Source organism: Podarcis bocagei (assembly GCF_964188305.1).
Source record: "Podarcis bocagei genome assembly, chromosome: 4".
In the NCBI taxonomy this organism is placed as follows: domain Eukaryota; kingdom Metazoa; phylum Chordata; class Lepidosauria; order Squamata; family Lacertidae; genus Podarcis; species Podarcis bocagei.
Genome location: NC_138128.1, coordinates 77,755,728 through 77,779,839, shown reverse-complemented (window position 1 = coordinate 77,779,839; position 24,112 = coordinate 77,755,728). Strand labels below are relative to the sequence as shown.

Here is a 24,112-nt window from a genome sequence, read left to right as displayed (position 1 = left end):
AACAGAATGTTAACAACACAGAGAGAGCTGGTTCACGTGACGTGGTAAGCCAAACCTTGATTTGGGGAGACCACATAAATTTGCAGGCTCCTGGAGAGGTGCTTTCAGCTGCTTTCCTCCTCCCTAGTCCTTTCCCCTGTTAAGCTGTGGGAAGCTAAGCCGAGGTTTGGTGCAGCGGGTCATCCAAACTGGGATCTGTGGTCAAGCTCCCTCCTCACCACAAGCTGCAGCCAAGGGTTTTTCAACACCACCGTGGTTATTTTTGGATTCATATTTTGTGCCGTCAAAATGGCCTGATCTGTGGTTTGATGGTGGCTTAAGGGGAATTCCATGTAAGAGCTGTGCAAATTCAGGCTTGTTTTTTTTTATTGTTGCTTTTAAAAAAATTAATCCCCATTATGTAAAAGCTGCTGAGCAGGAGCACCAAGAAAAAAGCACCTGCGTAAGTAGATAGGTGCCCTATCGAGGGGGAAAAAGTGACACTTTGTTACACTGCAAAGTGAAACCAAACAATTTATTTGTGCTAAATGAATGGAAAGAATGTATTTCAGAATACATTTCTTTATACATTGTACCGGCTTATGCTGCTAAATATGCATTTGCTATTGTCATCTAACTTTTCTCTGCAATCTGTTCCTTTTCTACCAAGCAATACAACATTTTCGGCTGTTACACCAATATGCTGCTATAATGTGCACCTTCAATCATATTTTCCTCTGATTTTTCTTTGAATGCTTAAAATATTGGTTCAAACATTCAGGAGGGGGGTGTCACACAATATATTTTAAACAAGGGGAGGGGGGAATCAGCCTTTTTAATACAAATTGCTTTTCTAAAGCAGAAATTGGAGAGCACACTTTAATCAGCCACAAGGATCTTGTTGGCAGAACCACACTTACAGAAGATCATTGTGATGAAAACAACAGTACGGACAGTTTTACAGGTCAACATGAATGAGAAATGAAACAATCAACTTTTAAGGTCCATGGATCAATACATTCTATATACTCTGACAAGTCAGGCTTCCCACATTGTACTTCAGACTGTACCACACACTGGAGAAAAGGTATGGATTTGTCAATGTATGTTTGCTGCTGTATCAGAAAATTAAGGGATAAAATTTAAAAAAAAAGTGAGCTTGGGCATTAAGGTGTCAGACTTTCACTTTTGCACTAAAAGCTGTATCTTTTTATTACTGAACTGTAGTGCTGATTTACTTTATATGCTTGAAACACACTATAATATTTAGGAGTTCGTAACATACAGCTCGTGCCTGTAATTTTATATGCAAGTTGTCATGAAAAAATATAAAAAGCTGTCCCTTTTATTTTACAAACCTAGAAGCCTGGGGGGAAAGAAAAAAATATATATTTAAGCTTTGGGAGCTCAGCAAAGCAATGCCATAATACCAAACAAAGTAGCAAATGTTCCAGCCAGAGGATGGACAGACATGTAAGTTCAAGTAAAACACTGATGGAATTTTTATTTTATTTTAAATTTAGTGTTGCAGATCCACAATACTATCTGCATTTTACGGCAACTTCAAATATAGCACACTTCCTACGTGGAAAGCACATCCATGTTAAAAAAAAAAAAACCCACCATGAAAACCACCGCATGTATTCATGTGATTATCTACATGCAGGTTTCATGTTCCCCCACCCCCTTGCACAGAAGGGATTTCCATGTAGGAGATGTGCTAACATTTGAACCTCGGACAAACTTGTACAACACAATTAAACAGTGAAGCCTCAAAAACTTCAGTGCAAATAAGTCAAATCCAAATATACCATTGTAAGCCTTTGGCTTGTAGTAAACTGCTCTGTGTTATGAGTCCAACTCGGAATACAGATTTGCTGAGCACATGCACTAAGGCTGAGAAGAAGGATGCATTGAATGTTGAAAAGTGGCTGGCGACTGGACTGCAGGCTGCACAGGGGGTGGCGGAGGTGGAGGGGCAGGCTGCAGTGGGGTCTGTGTATTAGGAGAAGGAGGAGGAGTGGGACGCTTGAATTTGTCAGGGCTGTTGCTTCTTCGGGGCGATGGTCTCTGTGAAAGAAAACAACAGAGCCAGAGTTTTGACTAGCATAGACTCATGTTACAAGACAAGGACACTCTTGCCTTTTGACACACTTAAACTCAAAATCATTCCTGGTGGGGAAATTCAAACAGGGGAAAAGCTAACTGTCAGGGCTGCCTCAGGTCTCAGCTCACAAAAGACCAACGCCAGGTTCTTCTTATATACAAGGATGTTTATTGCAGTTCATTATTGCTTCCACAACCGAGGCGCGCAGCCCCGCGTCTCTTAGCCTAGACGTTTTAAGTCCCCTCTGAATCGGTCCCGCCCCTACACCAGCTTAAGAGGCTTGTGCTAGTCCACCTCTTCCTGTCTTTCCTTTTCCGCAGGGTCTTTCTGCCCCCCTGGGTTCCTTCCCTCCTGCTCTCTCCCGAAGCGGATCCCTCAGATGCCTGTTCCCCCCTCCTTCGTACTTTGGGGCCAGGCTCCTCCTCCGAGCTCTCTCCATTTCCGCGCGCCTCCACATTTGAACTTGGCGCGCGTTCGCTACCCCTGACCTTCCACTTGACACTTACACTACTCCCTGTACTACTCTCCGCCTCTTCCGGCAGGACGTCCTGCCCCGATCTCCTTCCCCTGTCTCCTGCCTGCTCCGCTCCGTGTGTCACACTGGGAACTCCACTCTCTTCACTTCGTTCCTGCTGGGAAGCCGGCCCCGATCTCCCACTCCCACTCGGGGTTTCCCTGCTGCTTCCCTGCTCCTGGCAGGTCCCCCCTGTGACCCCCCTTGGCCTGACTAGGGGCGCCCCCTTCTGGGAATCCTCCGATTCACTTGAGAGACTCATGGAAGACCTCAAGTCATTGTCATCCTCTTTCTCACAGTCCTGGGATTCTTCCCCATCGCTCTCCGTCTCCCCCCTCACCTGTGCCTCTGTCCCTGAACCCCTGACACTAACTTATGGGTCTCAAGCTGGCCTTTTGTACATAGCCCTCTGTCCTCTTAGCAGGATACTGCGATGCTGCTGTCCTATGACGTGTCCCATGCAGGGCAAAATGAGAAGAACAAATGCTACTGACACAGTGGAAATACAAGATGGTAGCAGAAAGCTTGAAAGCAGCTGAAAGTAATGGCTCCTTTCTAGAAGAACTGAATTTGAATTACGCCTGGATAACAACACACAATGTTTCAACTCTAATGATGTAGTAACTGAACACTAAATCAATTGTTTCAAACCATGGTTTAGAGACAATTCCTTCTTGGCACTAACCACAACTTTCCTCACTTTGGACTGTGGCAGGAGTAAATTAAAAAAGGAAGGAAGGAAGTTACGAGTGAGGGGAGGAAACTCTTTAAGTGTATCAATTATATGTTACCTGTATTGTTGTTTTAATGTTTAAGAGAAACTGTTACAAAAATAAGCAATCGGAAGTCAAGGACTCCAAAGGCTTCCCATCATAGCTCCTGACCTCACTCCATCCAATACTTGGACCACTTTTTCTCCAGATGATACTCAGGGAAAGGGCTGTTTCAAAACCTGCCCCTCAAGACTGATCAGCAACAGAGGCTCTATCAAGGATTCTCCCCTTATACCAGTCACTGCTCTCAACTCTCACAAAGCCTTTATTACTGTTTGCATTCGGTGAAAGAGGCCTATGGAGCCCTTTACCAGAGTTTTGTGCGGGAGTGAGTCAATAGGTACAGTCACTGTTGCTACCCTTCTCCCCTTGTGGCTGAGCAGTGAATCATCATTATCATCACAGCTCCACAACTGCATTGTGGAGGGCTGGGCTAGATGACCCCTGGGGTCCCTCCCAACTCTATAATACTATGAGTCTATGAAATGTTTCCTAGGAAAACTGAGGAAACAGAATGGAACTAAGAATGGAATCAAAAGCTTGAAAATTATTGTCCAAAATTGAAAGAACTGCAAGGGATGGACGATTTGCTTGTCCAGGAACCCAATACAAAGTGGGGTTCCCAGGTTTTTATTAGAAGAAAGACTGGGCACTGGTGGGTCTTGTAGGCTCCGAGCCAATAAGTAAGTATGTTGGGCCAGCTTGAGGCTTCCTGGCTTTTCAGACCAGAATACACTCAGACAGCTGGCGGTCTTAACAAAGAGCTCTAATCTTTCTAGTCTATTTGGCAGAAAATGGGTGAAAGTACACAATGGCTGAATGACAGTATATGTAGGATATCTACAAGAACACCTAATCCTGGAAAAATATGGGACGATTCATCTGTCAAGGTGGTGAAAGAGGTGAAAAACAGCATTTCTCTCTTGGGGAGCAGGAATGACTTTCATCGTATCACTGCTCTGATCCTCAATGTAGCCAAGCTTCTTTCTTCCACCACTTTAATTTCTAACACTTGCTGCTCCTGGTACTAGTTCTCCTCTTCTTTAAAAAAAAAAACTTTTTATTTAAGTAGAAAGCAGTTAATAAGATGAATGCTACAGGAAACCATAGCAGCTGAACTGGCGCATGAGAGGCACCTGATGGAGGGAGGGAGGTCGTAGGTGAAACTATCCTGCCCCCAAGTCTGAGCCACGCTATCTTGCAGCAACACAGCCATCTATAGGTCAGAGTCATTACTGATTTTGGAAGTGAGGGAGGAAGGCATGCACTATTCTCTATACTGGAGCAAAAATCTAAATGTTTTATCTAGTGCAAAAAGGGAAGCATGGAATGAATGGTGGTCTGGTTGAAGACACTTAAATGGAACCAGCATAGAATATATATTCCCCCTCCCCCCCAAAATGCATAAGAGATATGATGTTCAGTTCTTAAATACTCACTGTAATACCATGGGATGTTCCCATATGCTGCACATGAAGGCCTGGGTTGTTATAATAAGACACGCCGGCTCTGGTGTGTGGAGTTGGGGGAGTAAAGCCAACTGTGTGACTTGCATACGAGAGACCTAAAATAAGGAAAGCAAGACAGTGTAGGTTTACAAATGCTAATGTGCTCAGATACCAAAACACCCAGCACCTTATAAAAAAAGAAAGCAACAGGCATTATCTCCTAACCTGAGCAAACTGCATTTGAACAACTGTTTGCACAATTATTATGCTTAGTGGGATTGACAAAGCAAGATACGATTGAGTTATTTTAATTTCTAGCCTGCCCCATTCCAAGCACTTAGCACCATATTTGTCACAGTTGGGTCCTGACAATCTGCTTCTCGTCACCAACAGCTGGGCTTCCTAAGCTACACTGAAGGGTTATTTAAAAAGAAGAAGAAAAGGACAAAACTTACAAATTTAGTAAAAAAGTATGCATTCCAATACGTCCATGCATTAAAAATGCTTCAATCCCATTTACTGGCTAATTACACACAAAAGCTCTGACAGAATTCAGGACACATCACAAGTTTCCGCTGAATGCTTTTGTAAACAGAAAGATTAGATAAATATAAATATTATCGCAATACATTTAAAAATAAAGAAGAAAGCGGTGCATATATTTACCAGGTGATATAGGTCTGCTAGAACTTGGTGAAGGTGTATATGGAATTGGACTGGACACAGTGCGTGGTCTTAATCCTTGTGCAGACATCTCATTAAAATATCTATTTTAAGAGATAAACACGGATGAGTTTCCTCTTTCCAAGAACTATTGCTTAAGTTTTATTTTTAGGTTCCCCTCCAGCATATGTCCTGTGTACCATGAGACAAATACTGGAAGATACTAGAGCAGCACCAGTAGTTAGCAAGGCTGCAATGTTTAGTTAAATCATTGGTGAACTAACGTGATCTGAATGCAGGCATACACTCCCTTCCTATGGTTTCCAGCAACTGGAAAGTTTTATTACCTCTGACCATGGAGGTGGAGCATAGCCATTGGGGCTAGTAGCCATGGATAGCCTTATCCTAAATGAGTTTCTCTAATCCTCTTCTAAATAAAGCCATCTAGTTTGGTGAACAACTAGTTTTAAAAGGTTTTTAAAGTAGTAATTTATTTTACAAAAGTACTGATGCAAGAACGAATTGTGGCAAGCACCATTTCCAGAAAGGCAAGGCCTCCCTTCAATGACAAAGCAAGGAAAGCTCTACCGCAGTGTGCTTATGTGTATTTGCTTTCTTTCCGAGGAATTGTTCATAAGCAAATTTATGCGTATCAATTGAAGCCAGTGCAGTGACCAAATGCAGAAGGGACTCGCTGACTGGGTGCCAGCCATAACAGATCTAGCGTGTGCTCCTTCCTCTCGGCAGTCCTCAACACAGACTAGCTTAATTCAGAGATGACCTGGTTGCCGGGAGGTGCACCATGAAGTCACTACTCAAAAGGAACTGAGAAGAGTGGTCAGTTTTTGGAAGCTCAAATCTTGTTAATGCTCTGGCCTGAATGGCTCAACTGTTACTTTGATTTTATATATATCATTTGCTAAGTTATCCCTACACTGGACAGCTGCCCAAAACATCAGACTTGTGTCACAACGCTCCCCCCCCAACAGCTAATCACTACTTACCTTGTCTCCCAGTATCATTATGCTGTGTCTCTTCCCTCCCCAGCTCCACCAGTTCAGCTGACGTGGAGGGAAATGTACAGCGTAATAATATGGGACATAAGGGACAAGTGTCCAATACATGATAGAGGGGGGAAACTTGACAAGGGAAGTCATTTTTATGGCAGTACCATTTTTAGAAACCTGGTTTTTAGACTGCTTTTGATTTCTTACTGCAGCACCTAAATATACAGGCAACACAAACCTCTCATCATCCATTTCCAAACTCGATTCACTTTCTGACAGCTGTCTGCACAAGGCTTCTCTTCGCTCCATCTCTCTCTGTAATTTTCTTTGGAGCCTTAAGTTCTCTTCTCTCATGTGGCGTTCTTCCTCCAAATACTGTGCCATCTTCTCTGAATCTGAAGAATCAAAAATTTGATCAGCCTTTTTATTACTAAACTCACGTTTTGTTCTGGAGGCATAGTCAAATACAGGCAGATGTTTAGAGCTCAGATCTTGCCTTTGCCAAGTGATGAGAATGTGGATTGATTTGATCCAATCTGACCCCCATTTGACAAGTTCATACGTAGCAGAGATGCAGAGTTTATTGTAAAGGGAAAATGGAAGTTTTTGGTCTTTTTGGTCATGCAAGCTTATTTGCAAGCATTAAATGATGGGTTAGGTCAATGATAGGAACCTGTGGCCCTCCAGATGTTATGGACTACAACTCCCACCATCGCTGACCACGGGCCATACTAGCTAGGTCTAATGGGAGCTGGAATCCAACAACATCTGGAAGGCCACAGGCTTCCCATTCTGGGTTAAAATGGTAGTCTGAACTAGATCTGTTGCTCCATTTTCAAGCAGTACAGAAAGACTCTCCACTTTGAAGAAGTGATGAAATTAGAACCAGGCATTCAGCCAGAAGCTTTAATTTTGGAGAGACTGCTGCCTGCTGGACAGCAGTGGTTTGCCATTACTACATTAATGAGAAAAACTGTTTGGATCGAGACATCATTTAAAATGTATTACCCTTTTAAAAGGATAATTTAAAACCTTGAAACCCTTTCACACTTACAGAAATCCCCAAGCGCACAAGGCATGATTTATCTATTTGCATTTGTTGACTCCCTCTCCCATCTCCCTGGGATTTCACCCAATTTATTTTCACAAAAAGAGTAGACGGTTAGTAACTAACTAGTTGATGGTTTGTCCCCTCCTCCCGATACCAGAAATTTGGTTCGTTGCTAGCAATAGTGCCTAATATTTAAAATCATTAAATTATTAAAAAATAACTAGCAAGATGTTGTGGTGTGTTATAGAGACATGAAAGGGGGAAATCATCATTATCCTCACCAGCACATAAGCATCCCCCCAACCCTTAATTCTGGTTCACTGCTAACAATATTAGTGACGCTGCTGTGTCTTATGGGGAGGTAAGAGGGACCATCAGCATCCTGGATAGGCTGGGCTGTATCCAAAGTTGGTTGTCCTCAAAGTATACTCACTGAAAGTGAGGGGGGGTTATTGGTTTTGTCTGTTTTTGTTCTATTATGTATTTTGTATTCTCATTTTTTATTTTTTCTGTTGTGAACTGCCTTGGGATGTTCGGATGAAGGGCGGTATACAAATTTAATAAATAATAATAACAACTGTGCTATAGGTTAGCTTCAAATACACTGAATGGCCCAAGGCCCACCCAGCAAATTTCACGACTGAGTATCATGATGCGGAAACAAGATCAGAAGACCTGTGCCACATTGAGAGGAGGTATGGGGCAACAATGCTGTGGGGAGGCACCCCAGAGAAAAGGCTTCTGAGCCAGGAAGGAAATGCAAGAAGGCATTCAAGTAGAATTAAAAGTCCCAGCTGAAATTTGATGACAGAGATAAGAAGAGCCCTATTGGTCAGGCCCATGGCAGTTTGTTCTTATAAATCCATTTTATTAAGAATTTTCAACATATGATAAATAAAAACACTAGTCAAAATAACAACATAAAAAGAAAAATAAAGGAGGGTGAGGAAAGAGAAAAGGAAGAAGAAAGAGAAATAAAATAATATAATAAAGCACAAAGTTGTGCATATATAGCCCTCCATAAGATCTTTAATTTTCAATCCACATACAGAGAAGTGAATTCTCGCAGCTCTCACCTGGGAGAGCTTCCCTCTTCCTCAGTCTCACACCTTGAGAAAAGCCACTCAAGGCAAATGGTAGTTTGTTCTCATGGTGGCCCATCAACTGCCCACAAACAGGTCAAGGGTACAACAGAACTCTCTCCTACGTCATTTGGACCATTCTGAAATTATAGCAGCTTCCAAAGACCTCCTGTACTTTTTGCAGCTCTTCTGTCAGTTAGGATCGTTTTATGATTGCTTTTGGTGGCACATGCAATGATAAATCAACCACATCCACGCAGGCAGAGCTTCACTTGTTCATCAGGTCACTCAAGGACAAGAACGGAATGTTCAGAAGATGAAGAGCAAAACCAAGACCCACCCTCGTGGCAATAAATCAGGCCAGCATTTGCACACAGCTATTACTCAGAGCCCTTGTTCCCACTTTTAAGCACAGTAAAGTAAAGGCAATGCATAGAAGAGACCGACAAGTACAGAGAGATTAATGTTATCTCCTTTAAGGGATGAAGAATATTAATTTTCTGAACTTGCATACAAGGTTTCAGTATGCAACATACTTTCTCCTCCAAATAGTAAGATTATTCAAAACATTATTCCCCAGAAAGCAAAGCTGAAAAAAATCCACTGCTATTCCAAAGTGCTTTATTAGATTTTAAATTAAAAATATGAGAGTAAGAATTAAAGGACAAAACAGGGGTATCACATTCATCAAGATGACTACACAGGCATCCAAGAGTAGTGAGAACTGCCAACTGTTTGCACAGTTCTTCCCCACTCCACCCAAAGGAAATAAGAACATTAAACTATTGTTCATATTAAATCTGAGATAAGGTCCTGGGCAGATGTTAGCCTCCGCCCCAATCCCATCTCTAAACACAATAAAACTGATATAAGCCTTCATTTTTGCACACTTAGTCTCTGTTCCCCTCACAAAATGCAGATGAGAAACCAAAATTGGGAGTAATAATAATAAAAACATTCTTCTGAGTATCAGATTCAGTGGGCGATATCCAACAAAGTCATACTTAGAGTTTATACTTTAAGTCCACTGATTTCAGTAGGTCTATTCCAACTATGACCAACAATGGATATCACCCTTAAAAAAACAACCCCAAACCCATAGACACACACAGTTAAATCTCACTTTAAAGAACAGCTATTTGTTTAAATTCAGATATCGCAAGGATGAGGCCAATACAAAATAAAATTCAAGGCTCTGTCAAAAGCAATGAACTGCCTGTTGTTCTGGGGGGGGGGATAGCAATTCTACACAATAGGTCACTTATTTATTGTTATTTATGGACTATTAGTCACCATGCGTGCACATTAAATGCACAAGACAGTGTTTCTCCATAAGATGACCACACTTGTTCCTTGAAGGCTATGATGATGTAGCGCAGAAAGCATGCGGGTTGCATGACCAGAGATCTTAGATTACGCTCCTAGGCAGTTGCAGGACCCAGGGATGGCCCAAAACTGCTTGCTGGCTGAAGGACAAAACTGGGCACACCCCATTCCACCTGAACAGACTGGCAGCTGAAATTGTTTTAACTTTTTACACATGGAAATGTTTTTGATTGTTTGTATATATAAAATCTGCAAGGACAGATCCTGAAGCTGAGGCTCCAATACTTTGGCCACCTCATGAGAAGAGAAGCTTCCCTGGAAAAGACCCTGATGTGTTGGAAAGATGGAGGGCACAAGGAGAAGGGGATGACAGAGGACGAGGTGGTTGGATAGTGTTCTCGAAGCTACCAGCATGAGTTTGACCAAACTGTGGGAGGCAGTGGAAGACAGAAGTGCCTGGTGTGCTCTGGTCCATGGGGTCACGAAGAGTCAGACACGACTAAACGACTAAACAACAACAATATATAAAATAGTTTTAAACTGTCTTCATCACCCCCCCCTTTTCATTATGAAATCCTTTTGAGCTATTTGATGGGAAGTGATTGATAAATGAAATCAAATAAATAACTCAAGAGAAAGCTGCTTTCTACCCTTTCCCCCAGCACTGAGGGTGCCTCACGCTGCAAAATGGTAGGGCCGATTCTGGAAGAACCTAAGGGTGTTGTTCAACTAAAGTGCTTCTGCCAGCACAAGAATTTCTGCTTGAACAATGGAATTTCTCCTCGTCACCAGAGGGCTGGGGAACCCCCAGAACAGATTTAGGGTGCAAATGGGGTCTATATTTCACTGGATACTGTCCAATATGTTTTCACTATAGCAATCAAACTAGCGTACTACTGTATATTTACTGAAGGCAAAGCAAAGCAGTATGATTGCATTTTAGCAAAGACATTCAAATGTATAAGATCACATGTAACTTTGTAACAAAATTGTTTCAGTTCTGCCCAAAGGATTTGTCCAACTAAAATTTGTTCAGCTACCCAAGTGGAACAAAAGAAAATGGTTTAGCATACTACAGACGAATTACTGTATTTTTGACTTGGTCCTCGAGTTATTAATTTCAACTTGAAAAGGAGACGGTTCATGAAAAGCACATCTCAGCATTATGAGTAAGACCACACAGCCAAGGCAAACAGGACTTACGCTGTAACTGTGCAGCTCTGAGTTGTTTCTTTAACCTCTCTACTTCATTCTTTAGAAACCTGATATGCCGCATCATATTCTCTGGAGAGTCTATCTCCATTGATATGTCCCTTGGAGATGGAGGAGCAGAAACAGGCTGGTCTAATTTCTCCTGCAGAATTCTGAAATTAAGATACATGAGATTTCATCTTCTGACATCAAACTTGCCAACTGGTACATTCTGCTTCAATTCTTTGTAATATCACACCAACAGATAAACAGCAAGGTGGTTTGAAATTATCAGCATTCTTTCTGGTAAACTCTCGTTTCCTGAAAAATTAACATGGTGTGTTGTTCACTGCATTGACCACAGTGAACCATTCAGTTTCAACCAGGGATCATGGGAGTTGTCTAAAGCATTGAGGGAATGGGGAATTAATGACAAACCATGGTTTGCCAGCCCATACTTTTACCTAATGTGAAGTCTTTGCTTTGCCAATTCAACAAACTGCAAATACAGTATTAAAACTTCCATACAGAAATGTAAGGAAACGAGCCATCACATTTTGTATTCTTCCATTAACAGACAATAGAGAAGGCCACAGACAAATTCTACAGAAACTCTAATAGGTTTAAAGACTTCAGTATAGGTTACTTTTAACAATGGTTTAAAAACCTGACTGAACTTTTATTCCCCTCTTTCTGGCTCTGTGCAAAAAGTAAAAATACCACTCAGCATTGATCTTATAAATGCAACAAAGCTGATGGGAGAAGAGTTACGTTTTAATGCTATATTTAAGATGTCAGGGTCCACATTGCTGCTACGACTGATGTAGTAGTCATCACTACCAATTTTTTTCCTAGTGTTTCAGAATGTTCAAGGTGCTTCTGATACTTAATCTAATTATTGTTATCACCATCATGTTGCAGAATGAAGGTCTGTAGCTGAAAGACAAGGACGGCAAATGCCCAAGGCCACCTAGTTAGTTCACGGCAGACACTAAATCTGAATAGCGTATTTCCTGATACATGATGGATAGAAAATATATTGCAATTACCAGCCATACCTTCAGTCTTGTAGTCAATACTTGCTGAAGTGGTATCTTATGCCAAGTTATAAGCTTTGCTTTGTTTTATTTTATTTTTTTAAAACGCTTTCATACCTGATCAGAAATCCGTGGTAGGATTTAGGGGATTAGTTGAATTTTCCCCAATACTTGTGATGGTAATTCAAATAATCAGATTACAACATGGCTAGATGAATACTTTATTTAAGTTACCACTTTGAAAACTATCGTTTTCAGTCACCTAGTGTCTTCACGGGCTCTTAATGGACAAGTCAACATTAATGTATTCAAAATGTTTTTTTAAAGTACCTTTTACATATCACTCATATAAAAAGCAATTTCTTGCTCATTTTGTATTTTAAGAAAAAATCTATCCAATAAATCATATGGCCACAATTTGACTCACAGCCAGCACTGAGAACTCCATGCTTAAAAAACAGCAACATCTGAAGCAAACTGGAGCAAAAGAACACATGACATGCAACATCACATAGCCAAGCCATAAAAAAGCATTTTCAGCCCAATGTGATCTGAAAGATCAAATAAATTGTCACAAGGCCAAGAGAGATCACACTCTAACCTCTTCATTAACTAGATTAACAACAGCACCATCACAAATATTCATAGCCTCAAAGACTTGACTAGTTCTGTGAAATCCACCGAATGCTGTAAAATGTCAGTTCCTATGAAGATCCAGACCAGTCAGGATTGTTACATGAATATTAATGTTTTTGTTTCCAAGTGAGTTTCGTAACATTAAGGCGAAGCTCGTCACAGGACACAGAGGATGACTACCGGTGAATAAGCACCAACAAGCACCCCACTCTGCTCCTTACTGCATGACTCAGCAACCTTCTCTATAGTCCTTCTCAAGCATTTGCCTGAACATGGGAACATTAAAAGTTTGTTGACTGCGCAAGCAAGCCTCACTCCCAAGGTCCACAAGTATGGGGGCTGCAGAGGCTTCGAAGAGTACTCAGTTCAAAGACACTTAGCGCTAAGGGCAGAGAGGAAGCCACACATCATTGGGAGCAGGCTTGTGTGCATAGTTCCACCCCTTACATAATTTTAATTAACCCTGGTATGTTCAGACAGATGCCCAAAGAGGGTTCTTATCTTCAATAAAACACTATTTGCATCAATGCATGCAAAAAATGTAGCTTTCCTATTTAGTACTTAAATAGCTTTCTTTTCTCTAAAAGGTATCGTGAAATATTCGAGTTTTACCACACAATTGGGGAGGGGGGGGGGAGGAAGCTGCAGAAAGAAAGCCATGACAGACCGTTTTTCTGCCTCAAGTTTATCCATTCTCTTCCAGAGACGATTCACTAGTGCTTCTTGTTCTTGTTCTAGGGTGTTTTCAAGATCTATCTTCTCACGTCTTAGCTAGGAAAAAGAAATTGTGGATAAAAAGAGAGAGCTTGGAACTGCTGTTTCAGATGGGGGGGGATAATTTCAATCATCAACGACTAAATAATTGTAATCAAAGTAATGGATGATAAAGAAAACATATTTAGATGGCCTTTACTTACCCTTGTCATAAACCACATCTATTAAAAAATAATAACCCCATCCACCTTAAAAAGTCCTACATGATAAAAGAGTAACAGTCCTACATGATAAAAGAGTAACAGCCTAAATGTGAATGTAATTCCATTAAAACTACCATCTGAATGATTTTGTATTCTGATTTCCTCATGATTAACTGCTCTGGTACCGTATACTGCAGAAAATGAAATTACAGAAAATGAACTGTACAGTGCTTTACACCAAGGGGTAGCCTAGTGACATACCTTTGAAATCTGAGGAAGAATATTCCATCATAAAATAGCATCATTTCCAAGGAGCATTCTTGACGGGAAAAGCATGTCCCCATTGACCATGATGTACCTTTGTTCCCAGTGATCAGTCTGTCACAAATTTCAAAGGGATTCTACAGGGCTTCTGAGGGCAGCAAGCTGCCATTTGAAGTGATGACAAAGCTTTTCCTTTATGTTAAAAAATAGGAAAAAGCAGCCCCATGTCTCCACAACTTTAAAAGTAAGCCCACACCATCTGATTTCACCCACCCTCGAAAGCCGAAAACACTCTCCCCTCCCTTTGCAAGGCTGAATGGTCCCATACAAACTGAGAGATCTAGTCCATTGGGCTTGAGACTATAATGCCAAATACTTGCTGAATCTTACCCCTAAAATGACAAAACAAAATAGTAGTCTTGCTCTATTTTATCTATTTCATTTAGATCCCATCAAGGCTTTGTACACTGGGATCCCAGGAAATCTGCCATTTAACTAACCAGATCTAGACATGCTTAGTTTTAGCAAGGTTGCTGTATCCCAGTAGTATTGAATGTTTTCAGATCTAGGACTTACATGTAACCCAAATTTGAACTTGGGGACAATTTCTTAATTTTTTACCATATATAGTATTGTGATCCATCATAGATCAAGCCATGACCCAGTAGTGCGTCCCAACGCACCAGTTGAAGACCAATGCTATATCACATGACTTCCAATCACATCATGGGACTGTAGCTTTCACAGATTACTGGCATTTTTTAAAAAACATATATGGAAACTTGTATTTCAGCTACACTGAATATTCATGTTAGAACCAGAACATAAACCAGCTCCATATTTTTACTACCAAGCACAAATCTTCCTCTAGCGTGAAAAGAATTTACTCCAAAGCCCACTAGCCCAACAGCCTCTTGAATATCACTGGCAGGTAGGGTTCACACCTCTGCTAGATGTTACGATTGTTGCCAGACACCTCAAATAAGAACCAGTTTTTCACTCAAAGTGACTACTGAAAAGCCTGCATCTGCTTGTCAAGTAGATGTCTAGATTTGCCAAATGTGCTGAGGAAAACAAAAACGTGGTCATGAAACTGATGGCACACAGAAGGAGGGAAGGAAGGGACTGTAGTGATTGCCAGTGAACTATAAAGACACATCAAGCAACAGTATATGCCGTATTTTTCGCACCATAGGGCGCACCGGACCATAGGGCGCACCCAGTTTTTAGGGGGGAAATCAAGAAAAAAAATATTTTTTTCTCTCTCCTTGCTGGGAGACGCTGTGCAGGGATAAAGAAGCCATAGCCCCGTGCAGCCTCTCCTTGCCGGAGGGGTTGCGCGCAACTATGGAAGAAGCCAAGGCAGCGAGCGGGATGGATCCCGCTCGCTGTTTTGGCTTCCCCTTTAGCCCCGTGCCTTTAGCCCCTAAAGAATCCATAGCCCCGTGCAGCCTCTCCTTGCCGGGAGACGCTGCGCAGGGCTTTCCTGGCTTTCCTGGGAGGTGGGGGGATTCCCTCACCTCTCCCAAAAGCCTGCAGAAGCCGCACAACCCCTTTAAAGAGATCACAGCTTCTCCTGGCTTTTCTGGGAGGTGGGGGAATTCCCCCACCTCCCACAAAACCGGCAGAAGCCGCGCACACTTTAAAAGGGCTGCACGGCTTCTCCTGGCTTTCCTGGGAGGTGGGGGGATTCCCTCACCTCTCCCAAAAGCCCGCAGAAGCCGTGCAACCCCTTTAAAGAGATCGCGGCTTCTCCTGGCTTTTCTGGGAGGTGGGAGAAGGGACTGATGCGGCCAGTCAGTCCCTTCTCCCTCCTGTGGAAAAGCCCGCAAGAGCGCACGGAGCTTGGGGGCTTTTCCCGCCTGCCTCCCCCCTGCATTTGCTCCACAGGACGCACACACATTTTCCCTTGTTTTTTAGGAGGGGAAAAGTGCGTCCTATGGTGCGAAAAATACGGTAGGTGCTCCCAGCTCTCCTTGCCAGGTGATTCCTAGGAAAAGGAAACACCCCAAAAGCAGGGTGCTTCAGCTTCTTGGGTCACAGTGCTGCCAAGGTGCAGATGCTGGGTCAACCTCTGACCCCTTCCTGCTCCATCCACACTAACAGCAGAAACCTTGGCTGGACACTTGCATGTGGGGATGGATCAGTATTGGTATCATGACAATTGGTGTTCACCTTTCCCCCCTACACTGTGATCTACATAATCTACAACTGGGCAGGCAGTACGGAGACTCCAGCAGTCCTCTTCCATAATTCTGATCCAGACAGCCCTTCACAACTACACTTTTTGAAGCCGCAACTGCAAGCTACGTGCTTTAATGAATTGCACAGCTTGGTTTAGAAGCTGGGGGAACTAAGGTTGCGGGCTTGGAGAAGGACCACAGGCTATTGTCCACAGAGAGGAGCTATTTTAGATACCTGGCTCGAGTTCTGCACATCCATTGGGCATATCACGCACACTGATGGCTCTACAGCCAGGCTGAATGGTAGGAATGTAAATGCATAGCACACATTGTTCCCTTGTGCTACTGCAAAGGGATGCAGATTCCATTAGGGAGCATGCCACAGAGCACTCTTATAAAGCCTTTGGATTAATTCCAGAAATTAAATGGCAATGTTAAAACCTGCAGTATGTGGCTAATAGGCTTAATCAATTTTTTTCCACATCTAAAGACAAATACTAACATACCTGACATTTGTTCAACTATGGCTGTCAGCGTTATAAATCTGTAGAGAATATTTTTGGAATGATCATGGTTCTCACTTCTATCAAAGGTTTCTATTTTCATGTGTGCTAATCCGGTTGTTGTTCATTTCCTACACCACAGGGGACCAGTCAAACTGCAGCAGCAGACTAGTCAATAAAAACAAAATATACCTGCACACTCCCTTTGTGCATAGAATTGCTACTCCAGCATGCCATGCTGGAAAAAATTGGAAGGCAATGCATGTACAATTTCCACATAAGCGGCTTGTGTGTTGCAGTTTTCTAGATCAATGGAAGCTGTTCAGCACCTCAAAGTTATTTGAAGATGAACTCGCAGAATGTGGAACTGCAAGTCACATGATGTTCACTTTCACTGAATCTGACTTGTTGCATATGAACCAGAGATTGTGGTTTATCACTCTTGACAAATCCACTTCCTAACCTCTGGTTTGAATTTGATTTGCTTTGAAACTAACCAGAAGTTGTTATAAGTCATGGTCTCTGGTTCCTGTGCAACAGTAAGTCAGGATTCTGTGAAAGTGAGAGTAAAGAATGTCACAGTCCTCCTCTTAAGTCAGCATGGGAAGAGGAGATGGAAGGGAGTGAAGTGCATGAGTCTGAGTTGTGGGGGGGTGGGGGTGTTCCAGCTCTTGCATATAAGGATAACCATGGTTTAGCATTGCATGCTAACTGGGCCAATATGTATCATTTACCAGGAATCGTTCTAGAATGTGAACCATTGGAACAAACCTCTCTGTTGCAACTCCCAGCTACTAAAGTTCACATAAAATTAGTTCTCAGTGGAGAGTTGCTTTCGGTTTAAAAACGGAACACAACCTAAAACAAGTCAGCAAAAAATATGCTAAATGCACCACACACAATGGCCTTACTTTAAGGTTAAATGACAGAACCATTTTAAATTTAAAACAGAATGTGGTTGTCATCACATAAACAAGTTTTAGACTCTCGGTATGATTTCTTATACAGAAGTCTGTGTGTATTGCTATTATTCTACAGAAATCCTTTAAAATAGTGTTTGTTTTTGCTACATTTTAACCTGTTTTTTGGGGTGAAATGGATACAAACTGGCTTACAACGCAAACAAACAACCACACACTTGTGTTAACGTTTCCTTCCCAATTTAAATTGGAATTAAAATAAGGAAAAAAACACACAAAGACCATCACACATGACCAACTCCAGTAACGCTATATCTGTAATGGCTATTGAAGACAATAAAAGGCAGGGTAGACAGGAAGATCTTAACTCATCCTAAAAACCTGCAGTAAACCAGCAAATCATTGGAAGATAAACAATTGCACTTGAATTAGGCAACAACTGCCACCTAGAGGCCATTTCTTTTACTTCAATGAACCTTGATGCAATAAGATCTATGAGATATTCTTCTTACTGTCCCTGTTTATTACTATTTGATGCGATGCAACACAAAAGTGTTTAATCCCCAACATTTTTACCAGAGCTCAGTCAGCCTCAAAGGATTCACTGGCACAAGTGCAATACAATATGGGTAGGGTTGCTATATTTCAAAAAGTAAAATTCCTGACACCCACAAAGTTGCTGAGCTTTTTTGGGGAACAAACCCATATTGTTGAGCTCCTCCCAAAATAGTGATTTTAAGCTTTTGAAGCGGTTTCTGCTGCTTTTTACATCATGTAAAAAGGGTTTTCCCTGACATTTTGCTGTTTCGACAAAATTCCCCTGATGCCATTTTTGCACCCAGGACATCTCAGGAATTTTCCTTACATATGGCAAACCTAAATATAGGTAATATAGTGTTTACCTGCTCCAAAGTTAGCTGCTTTGAAATGGTATCATTTTCCAGTTTTTTAATTTTCTTCATCAATTTGTTCACTTGGAATTCCTGCTCCTGTTCTAAATGCTGCTCGAGTTCAGCCTTTTCATGCTGTAGCTGTGATTGGAAGAGATAGTGAAACCCAAGACATAAGCAACTGAAGAGCTACAAAGCACTTATAAGCATCATTTAATTTATACGGCTTAAAAACAACAAGACTCTGAAATTGAATAAGAGACTGTTCCTAAAATGTGAAACATTAAGGATCTGTAAATTATGGTTAAGAAATAAAAGCAAATTAACATTGCATTGCATTTTGAAAGGATAGCTTCATCATTATAATTAATAGGAAATTTCTGTTGGGGCTCCTAAGAACTGGGGTAAGTGACAAGGCACTAAATATAGCAATGTATTTGTTGAAGGGATTGCTGAAGGGATAGCATAATGTTAGGAAAGCAACAATTAAAGCTGGTGTGCGACAGGAAGAAGGAGAGGGTAATGGAAGTGCGCTCAGCACCAGAATCTATTCCCCAGCACTCAATAGTTTATGAAGCCTCAAACGATCAGCTGAACTGGAACAGCTTCTACGTAATGTTAAGGACACAAAAGAGCTAGCTAACTTTTTGCAGTCTGGGAAGAATGGGACAGACTTCAGCTCTCTTGTAACTCAACGACTTTTAAGAGCACAGAGAAACACCTAGCCAATCCACTCTGACCCACTGAGTACCTAACCAAACAGGCAGGGGTCTATTAAAGTTTTGCTCTACATCATCAGTCTCTCTCTAAAAGCTTTTCTTCTGACAAGTACAGTCTATTCCAAGATGTCTGCTAATAGGGTATTTCCCCCCTCACTGTGCTTCTGCAGCACATTATCTATGGAACCAATTACTGTGCTACATAAACCTAATTGAACAAAGTGCCTTTACACGACATTACTAAAAGCAACATCCAGGCATTTTACAGCCCAGGCTAGCATAGTGTGTCATGACATGCTACTGTAAAAAATATGTTCTCACTGGAGGTGGGTCTAAGTAAATGTTCCTCTTGCATGTGAAAGTATACTTTACTTTTAAATTAAGCTGTCAGGTTTAAAGAGTATTTAAAATCAATACCTTCCTACACTAAAACTGAAAAGCTGATACATCAGTGTGTTTCTTACAACAAAGCAAATCATGCTGATGTGGGGAATTCTTGCCAAGCTGCTAACAGGAGATCTATAGCTCTCACACTGGCTGTTAGCTTTTGTATTTACAGTGTGCTGAAAAAATCCTTCTGGAAGCTTTTTCCAGATGCCTCTTTGAATACACGAGTCTAAGTCCCTACACAGTGAAAGGCAAAAGTTTAACAATGCATGTGTGCAAGCGTTATGAGACAGCTGCTTTGTTAACTGTTTTTGCAATGGAATGATGTACAGTGGTACCTCGGGTTACATACGCTTCAGGTTACATACGCTTCAGGTTACAGACTCTGCTAACCCAGAAATAGTGCTTCAGGTTAAGAACTTTGCTTCAGGATGAGAACACAAATCGTGCTCCGGCGGCGTGGCAGCAGCAGGAGGCCACATTAGCTAAAGTGGTGCTTCAGGTTAAGAACAGTTTCAGGTTAAGTATGGACCTCCGGAACGAATTAAGTACTTAACCCGAGGTACCACTGTAGTAGCAATCAGGGACATTGGAAATCTGCTTGAGTGTTCATGCCATGAAGAGCAGGACACAAAGAGACCACTACCTTGAGAAAGATTTCGAAAATCTTTTGAGATGCTGTAAATTAAGCAAATTAATGCGAAAACGACACAATTTGCAGAACTTCAAAATGAGGGTTCTGTGTTTACAGGTTCAGGAATCCTGTAGCTTAGAATTCCAGAATTCCTCACAGCAATTTTCATAGTGGCAAAAGGGAGGAGGCTATCGGTCTCATGTCCCCAGGCAACTGATTTGCCATCTTGAGAACAAAATGCCTTGGGGCTGTTCTTATGCCTGGGAGGAAAGGAGTTTAATCTTTAATGCTTTAAAGCAAAAACATTGAAGGAAATGGTACAAGAACACAACGTTCAGAACATGCAACATCCCTAGCTCACATGTATTCTCTTTCATGATAGAATCAAAGATGGAACATGTGGGTCAGCTCAGATATAACAATTCCAGCTTAAGCCATGGTTGATTTAGCTGAGAACAAGATTGTGCCCACGTTTTCATTTCGCCTTTGCCGTCACATGCTGGCTTTAGAGACTGGTTTATGGTGATTTTAAACCAGGACTGGGAAACTTCAGGCTTGTGGGGGTTGGTGTATGTGGTTTTTGTGCCTCTATGTAGTCCTTGTCAACCCCTAAGCCATGTCCCTACCCAGGCCATATCCCTCACTGACCCTATTATTCCATACCCTCCTCAAGTTGCAAAGTTAAGTTGCTATCCCATGCACATTTATTCTCTAGTAAGCATTACTGAACTTGGTGAGACTTACTTCTGGCTAAACATGCACAACTAAGCTCATTTATTAGTTTATAGCCCAATCCTATGCATGCTTACCTAAGAGGTCTTTCTGAGTTACATATCATTTCCCATTTAAAGATTTCAAACTACAGGGTTTTATTCAATGTCCTCCAGTTCCATCATTACAAGGATTTCTCCTTGTGCAATGGAACAGTCTGCACCTTTCTCCCCCCACATGCCCCCTAAATATGTTCTGGATGTTCCTTCAACTCTCAGGAGCAGATCTGGCGATGGTGCAGGACATACACAGAAGGAGGGGGAGATGTCCTGTTGTGCCAATGTCAGTCCTTACACAAGTGCAATTATTTAGTTGAATACCACCCACAATTTTTGAAGCTATGACTTTCGTAATAGTGCCTCGGCTGAATCATCTGGTGGGTTTTTTGGGTCTGAAAAGTCACGCTGGAACATTACATACCTGCATCAGCTTCCTTGAAAGCTCATTAGTGAGAAATTCTTCCTCTTTTTCATAGTTCACTGCAAGTGTCTCCTTCTCCTTCTGCAAAGCTTGAATCTTCTTAAACAGAGTATTACTGATAAATTCCTCTTCTTGCTCTGCCCTTGCTTGCTGTAAGAGAAACATGTCTGTTGTTGGTTTTTTAAAAAAAAAATAAAACCAGAAACCACAAGATGAAATGATCCAGTCACCAGCAATGAACTGGATTGTGCCCTAAATGTTTCTCTGCTCAGTCCTTCCTTTTGCCACTTAGCCTAGAAAGGCACTGGGCACCAAGAGAAAAATGCAGTTGCTCTGCCCCCACTTTCATCAGATTCAAAGAGATGTGAAACAGCAGCGCTACCCATAAAACCCACATTACCCAAGTTCTTATCCAGAGAGCCACAGAAAAGCAAGAAGTAATGCACACATTGCTGCACCAATGGACAAACAGTGCCTAACTCGGTGTGGACTGATGGTGATTGGGCTATATAAACTAACCCAAGCGAGTTATGCATACATTTAATAGATTCCTGGGTGTGGTCAGCTTTGTTTGTTTTCTTAAGTTCCCAAATAGACAGTGGGCTTTCCTATAAAAAGCAAAGCAGATCTGCACGCACAAGTCTTAGCCAATGCTGTGCAATGACCAAACCAGAGTGCGAATATTTTTAGCCATCACAAAATGCAAGCCCTTAGGAGAGTAAAGGTGATTTTAATAGACAATAAAGCCATGTATATAAAAGGACGGGGGGATGTGATGAAGTGACAGCAGGTCTCTTGACTACTTGAAGAGTCAGAGATCCTTCATCGCCTTTATACAGGACACACACCACAGACGAGACAGGTGCCAGGATTTTAAAACATCAATTCTTTGGTCTACATTTATCAGCAGCTGGCTCAAAAAAAGCAAGGAGAAACAAGAAGTGAAACATATTAATAGGAATACCTGTTTTTTATGTATAGTCAACTTCTACAGTACATAATGAAGTTTCAGAAATTACATTAGAAATAAAGGCCCCAGTGTGCATGTTTTAAACACAATTGCAAATTTTCACAGCCCTAAGCAGTAACACTTGCATTAGGATTCAGAGAGCTCAGAAAGAGTGAGGGGAAGGTTTGCTTGCTGTTTACAGAACTGGATTGGGCCTCTAGAGACTTCAGCTTTCATTTGTGCTTCCAGTCTACTGCAGGATTTATGTGTGCTCTTGGGGAAGATTCACCATCTGATTCATACCGGTTCCCTATCTGAGAAACTGACACAACAATGCACAAAGGTATCTGGAGAGAGAGAAAATACTGAAGTTCAAAATGTAATGTGAATGCTACTGCAAATAAGACAAGACAAAAACCTTTAGTAATCCAGTAGAACACCTAAACACTTGGTCTCACTTAGCAATACTTAATAGTTATTCACACATTTTCTCAGAGCAGGAAATTTAACAAAGGATATATAAAAAGAAACAGGGCAATTAGTAATTCACTATTCAACAACAGCAGCAAGCACAAGAGTGGGGTGACACTGGGGTTGTTGCAAAATGTGCAGCGACCCCAGGCCAGCAAAAAGACGAAGTATAAGATTATGGCTGCAATTCTATGCACATTCACCTAACAGAGTAGGGCTTATTTCCAAGTATACGTAATTGGATAGGACTGTGCCACCAATCTACATGTGTTCACAGCCCCCATGGTTTATTGATATTCTAGCAAAATATTTTGAATCATTTCTATTTATGATTCTATCATTTCTATTTACCAGGATCAGAAGAGGGAAGTTCAAAGGATAACCCTTAGCAGTTTAAGATGAAAATTATCAGCCACAAAATGTTTAATATGTGTTTTTTGTGGGGGGGGGGCGAGACAACAAAGGGAAGAAACATAATTTGGTGGTAGAAAAAAAAGGAAATAACGCCATATTTCCCTGAAATAACTGTTTGCCTCATTGCCCTTAACACTCTTCCTCCACTTGCTCAGCACAAGGAACTCCAGGTTATTAATTCCTCAGTATTTATCAATTCCAAAAGTGATATTTGCTGAGTTTTGGCTGCACATTTTTCAAATCTCATATTGAAAACACCTCTTTTCTGCTTTTCAATTTTTCACAAAGTAAAAACAATGGATAGGATTCAGAACTGTCATGTTGTTGTTGTTGTTGTTGTTGTTGTTGTTGTTGTTGTTGTTGTTGTTGCTGCTGCTGCTGCTGCTGCTGCTGCTGCTGCTGCTAATTTACTACTTATACCCTGCCCATCTGACTGGGTTGCGTCAGGCACTCTGAGTGGCTCCTCTCCATTGCAGCTCCATGGAAAGCTACACCGGAGAGTTTGTGGACCCTTGTGTGGGATGGGGGCCTGGGTGCTGCAGGGTGAAAATCAGGCGGGAAGCTCAAGAGAGTTGCAACAAGGAGGGAAAACCAATCCAATTCAGTAATAAATGAAAGAACACAACGTCCACAACTAAAAATAATGTAAAATGACTTATCACCGCGTGAGACACAGCACTGAGGCGTAAATGGGAATTGACCTGGTATCCTTCTGAGTCTTACTACACCCTGCGCTTTCAGTAGTTTATACAGCACTATAAATATATACAAATAATACCACTTTAATCAGTGGTATATTATTTCAAAGTAAATAAGTTAATTGAAGCAATCATCAGCTACCTGCCTGTCTGAGAGG

General features: G+C 41.6%; 1 protein-coding gene across 1 annotated transcript in view; it reads right to left on the bottom strand.

Moving 5' to 3' along the window:
• Nucleotides 1-500: 500 nt before the first annotated feature.
• CCDC6 (coiled-coil domain containing 6) overlaps nucleotides 501-24,112 on the bottom strand; it is a 37,570-nt gene continuing 13,958 nt past the window's right edge. Inside the window, exons 2-9 of the mRNA XM_081190939.1 lie at nucleotides 21,423-21,572; nucleotides 18,504-18,632; nucleotides 13,482-13,585; nucleotides 11,154-11,314; nucleotides 6,730-6,886; nucleotides 5,488-5,588; nucleotides 4,813-4,937; nucleotides 501-2,049 (exon numbers count right to left, since the gene is read on the bottom strand). Coding sequence (XP_081047065.1) covers nucleotides 1,870-2,049; nucleotides 4,813-4,937; nucleotides 5,488-5,588; nucleotides 6,730-6,886; nucleotides 11,154-11,314; nucleotides 13,482-13,585; nucleotides 18,504-18,632; nucleotides 21,423-21,572 — 1,107 coding nt within the window. The 3' untranslated portion in view covers nucleotides 501-1,869. The remainder of the gene's footprint in view (nucleotides 2,050-4,812; nucleotides 4,938-5,487; nucleotides 5,589-6,729; nucleotides 6,887-11,153; nucleotides 11,315-13,481; nucleotides 13,586-18,503; nucleotides 18,633-21,422; nucleotides 21,573-24,112) is intronic.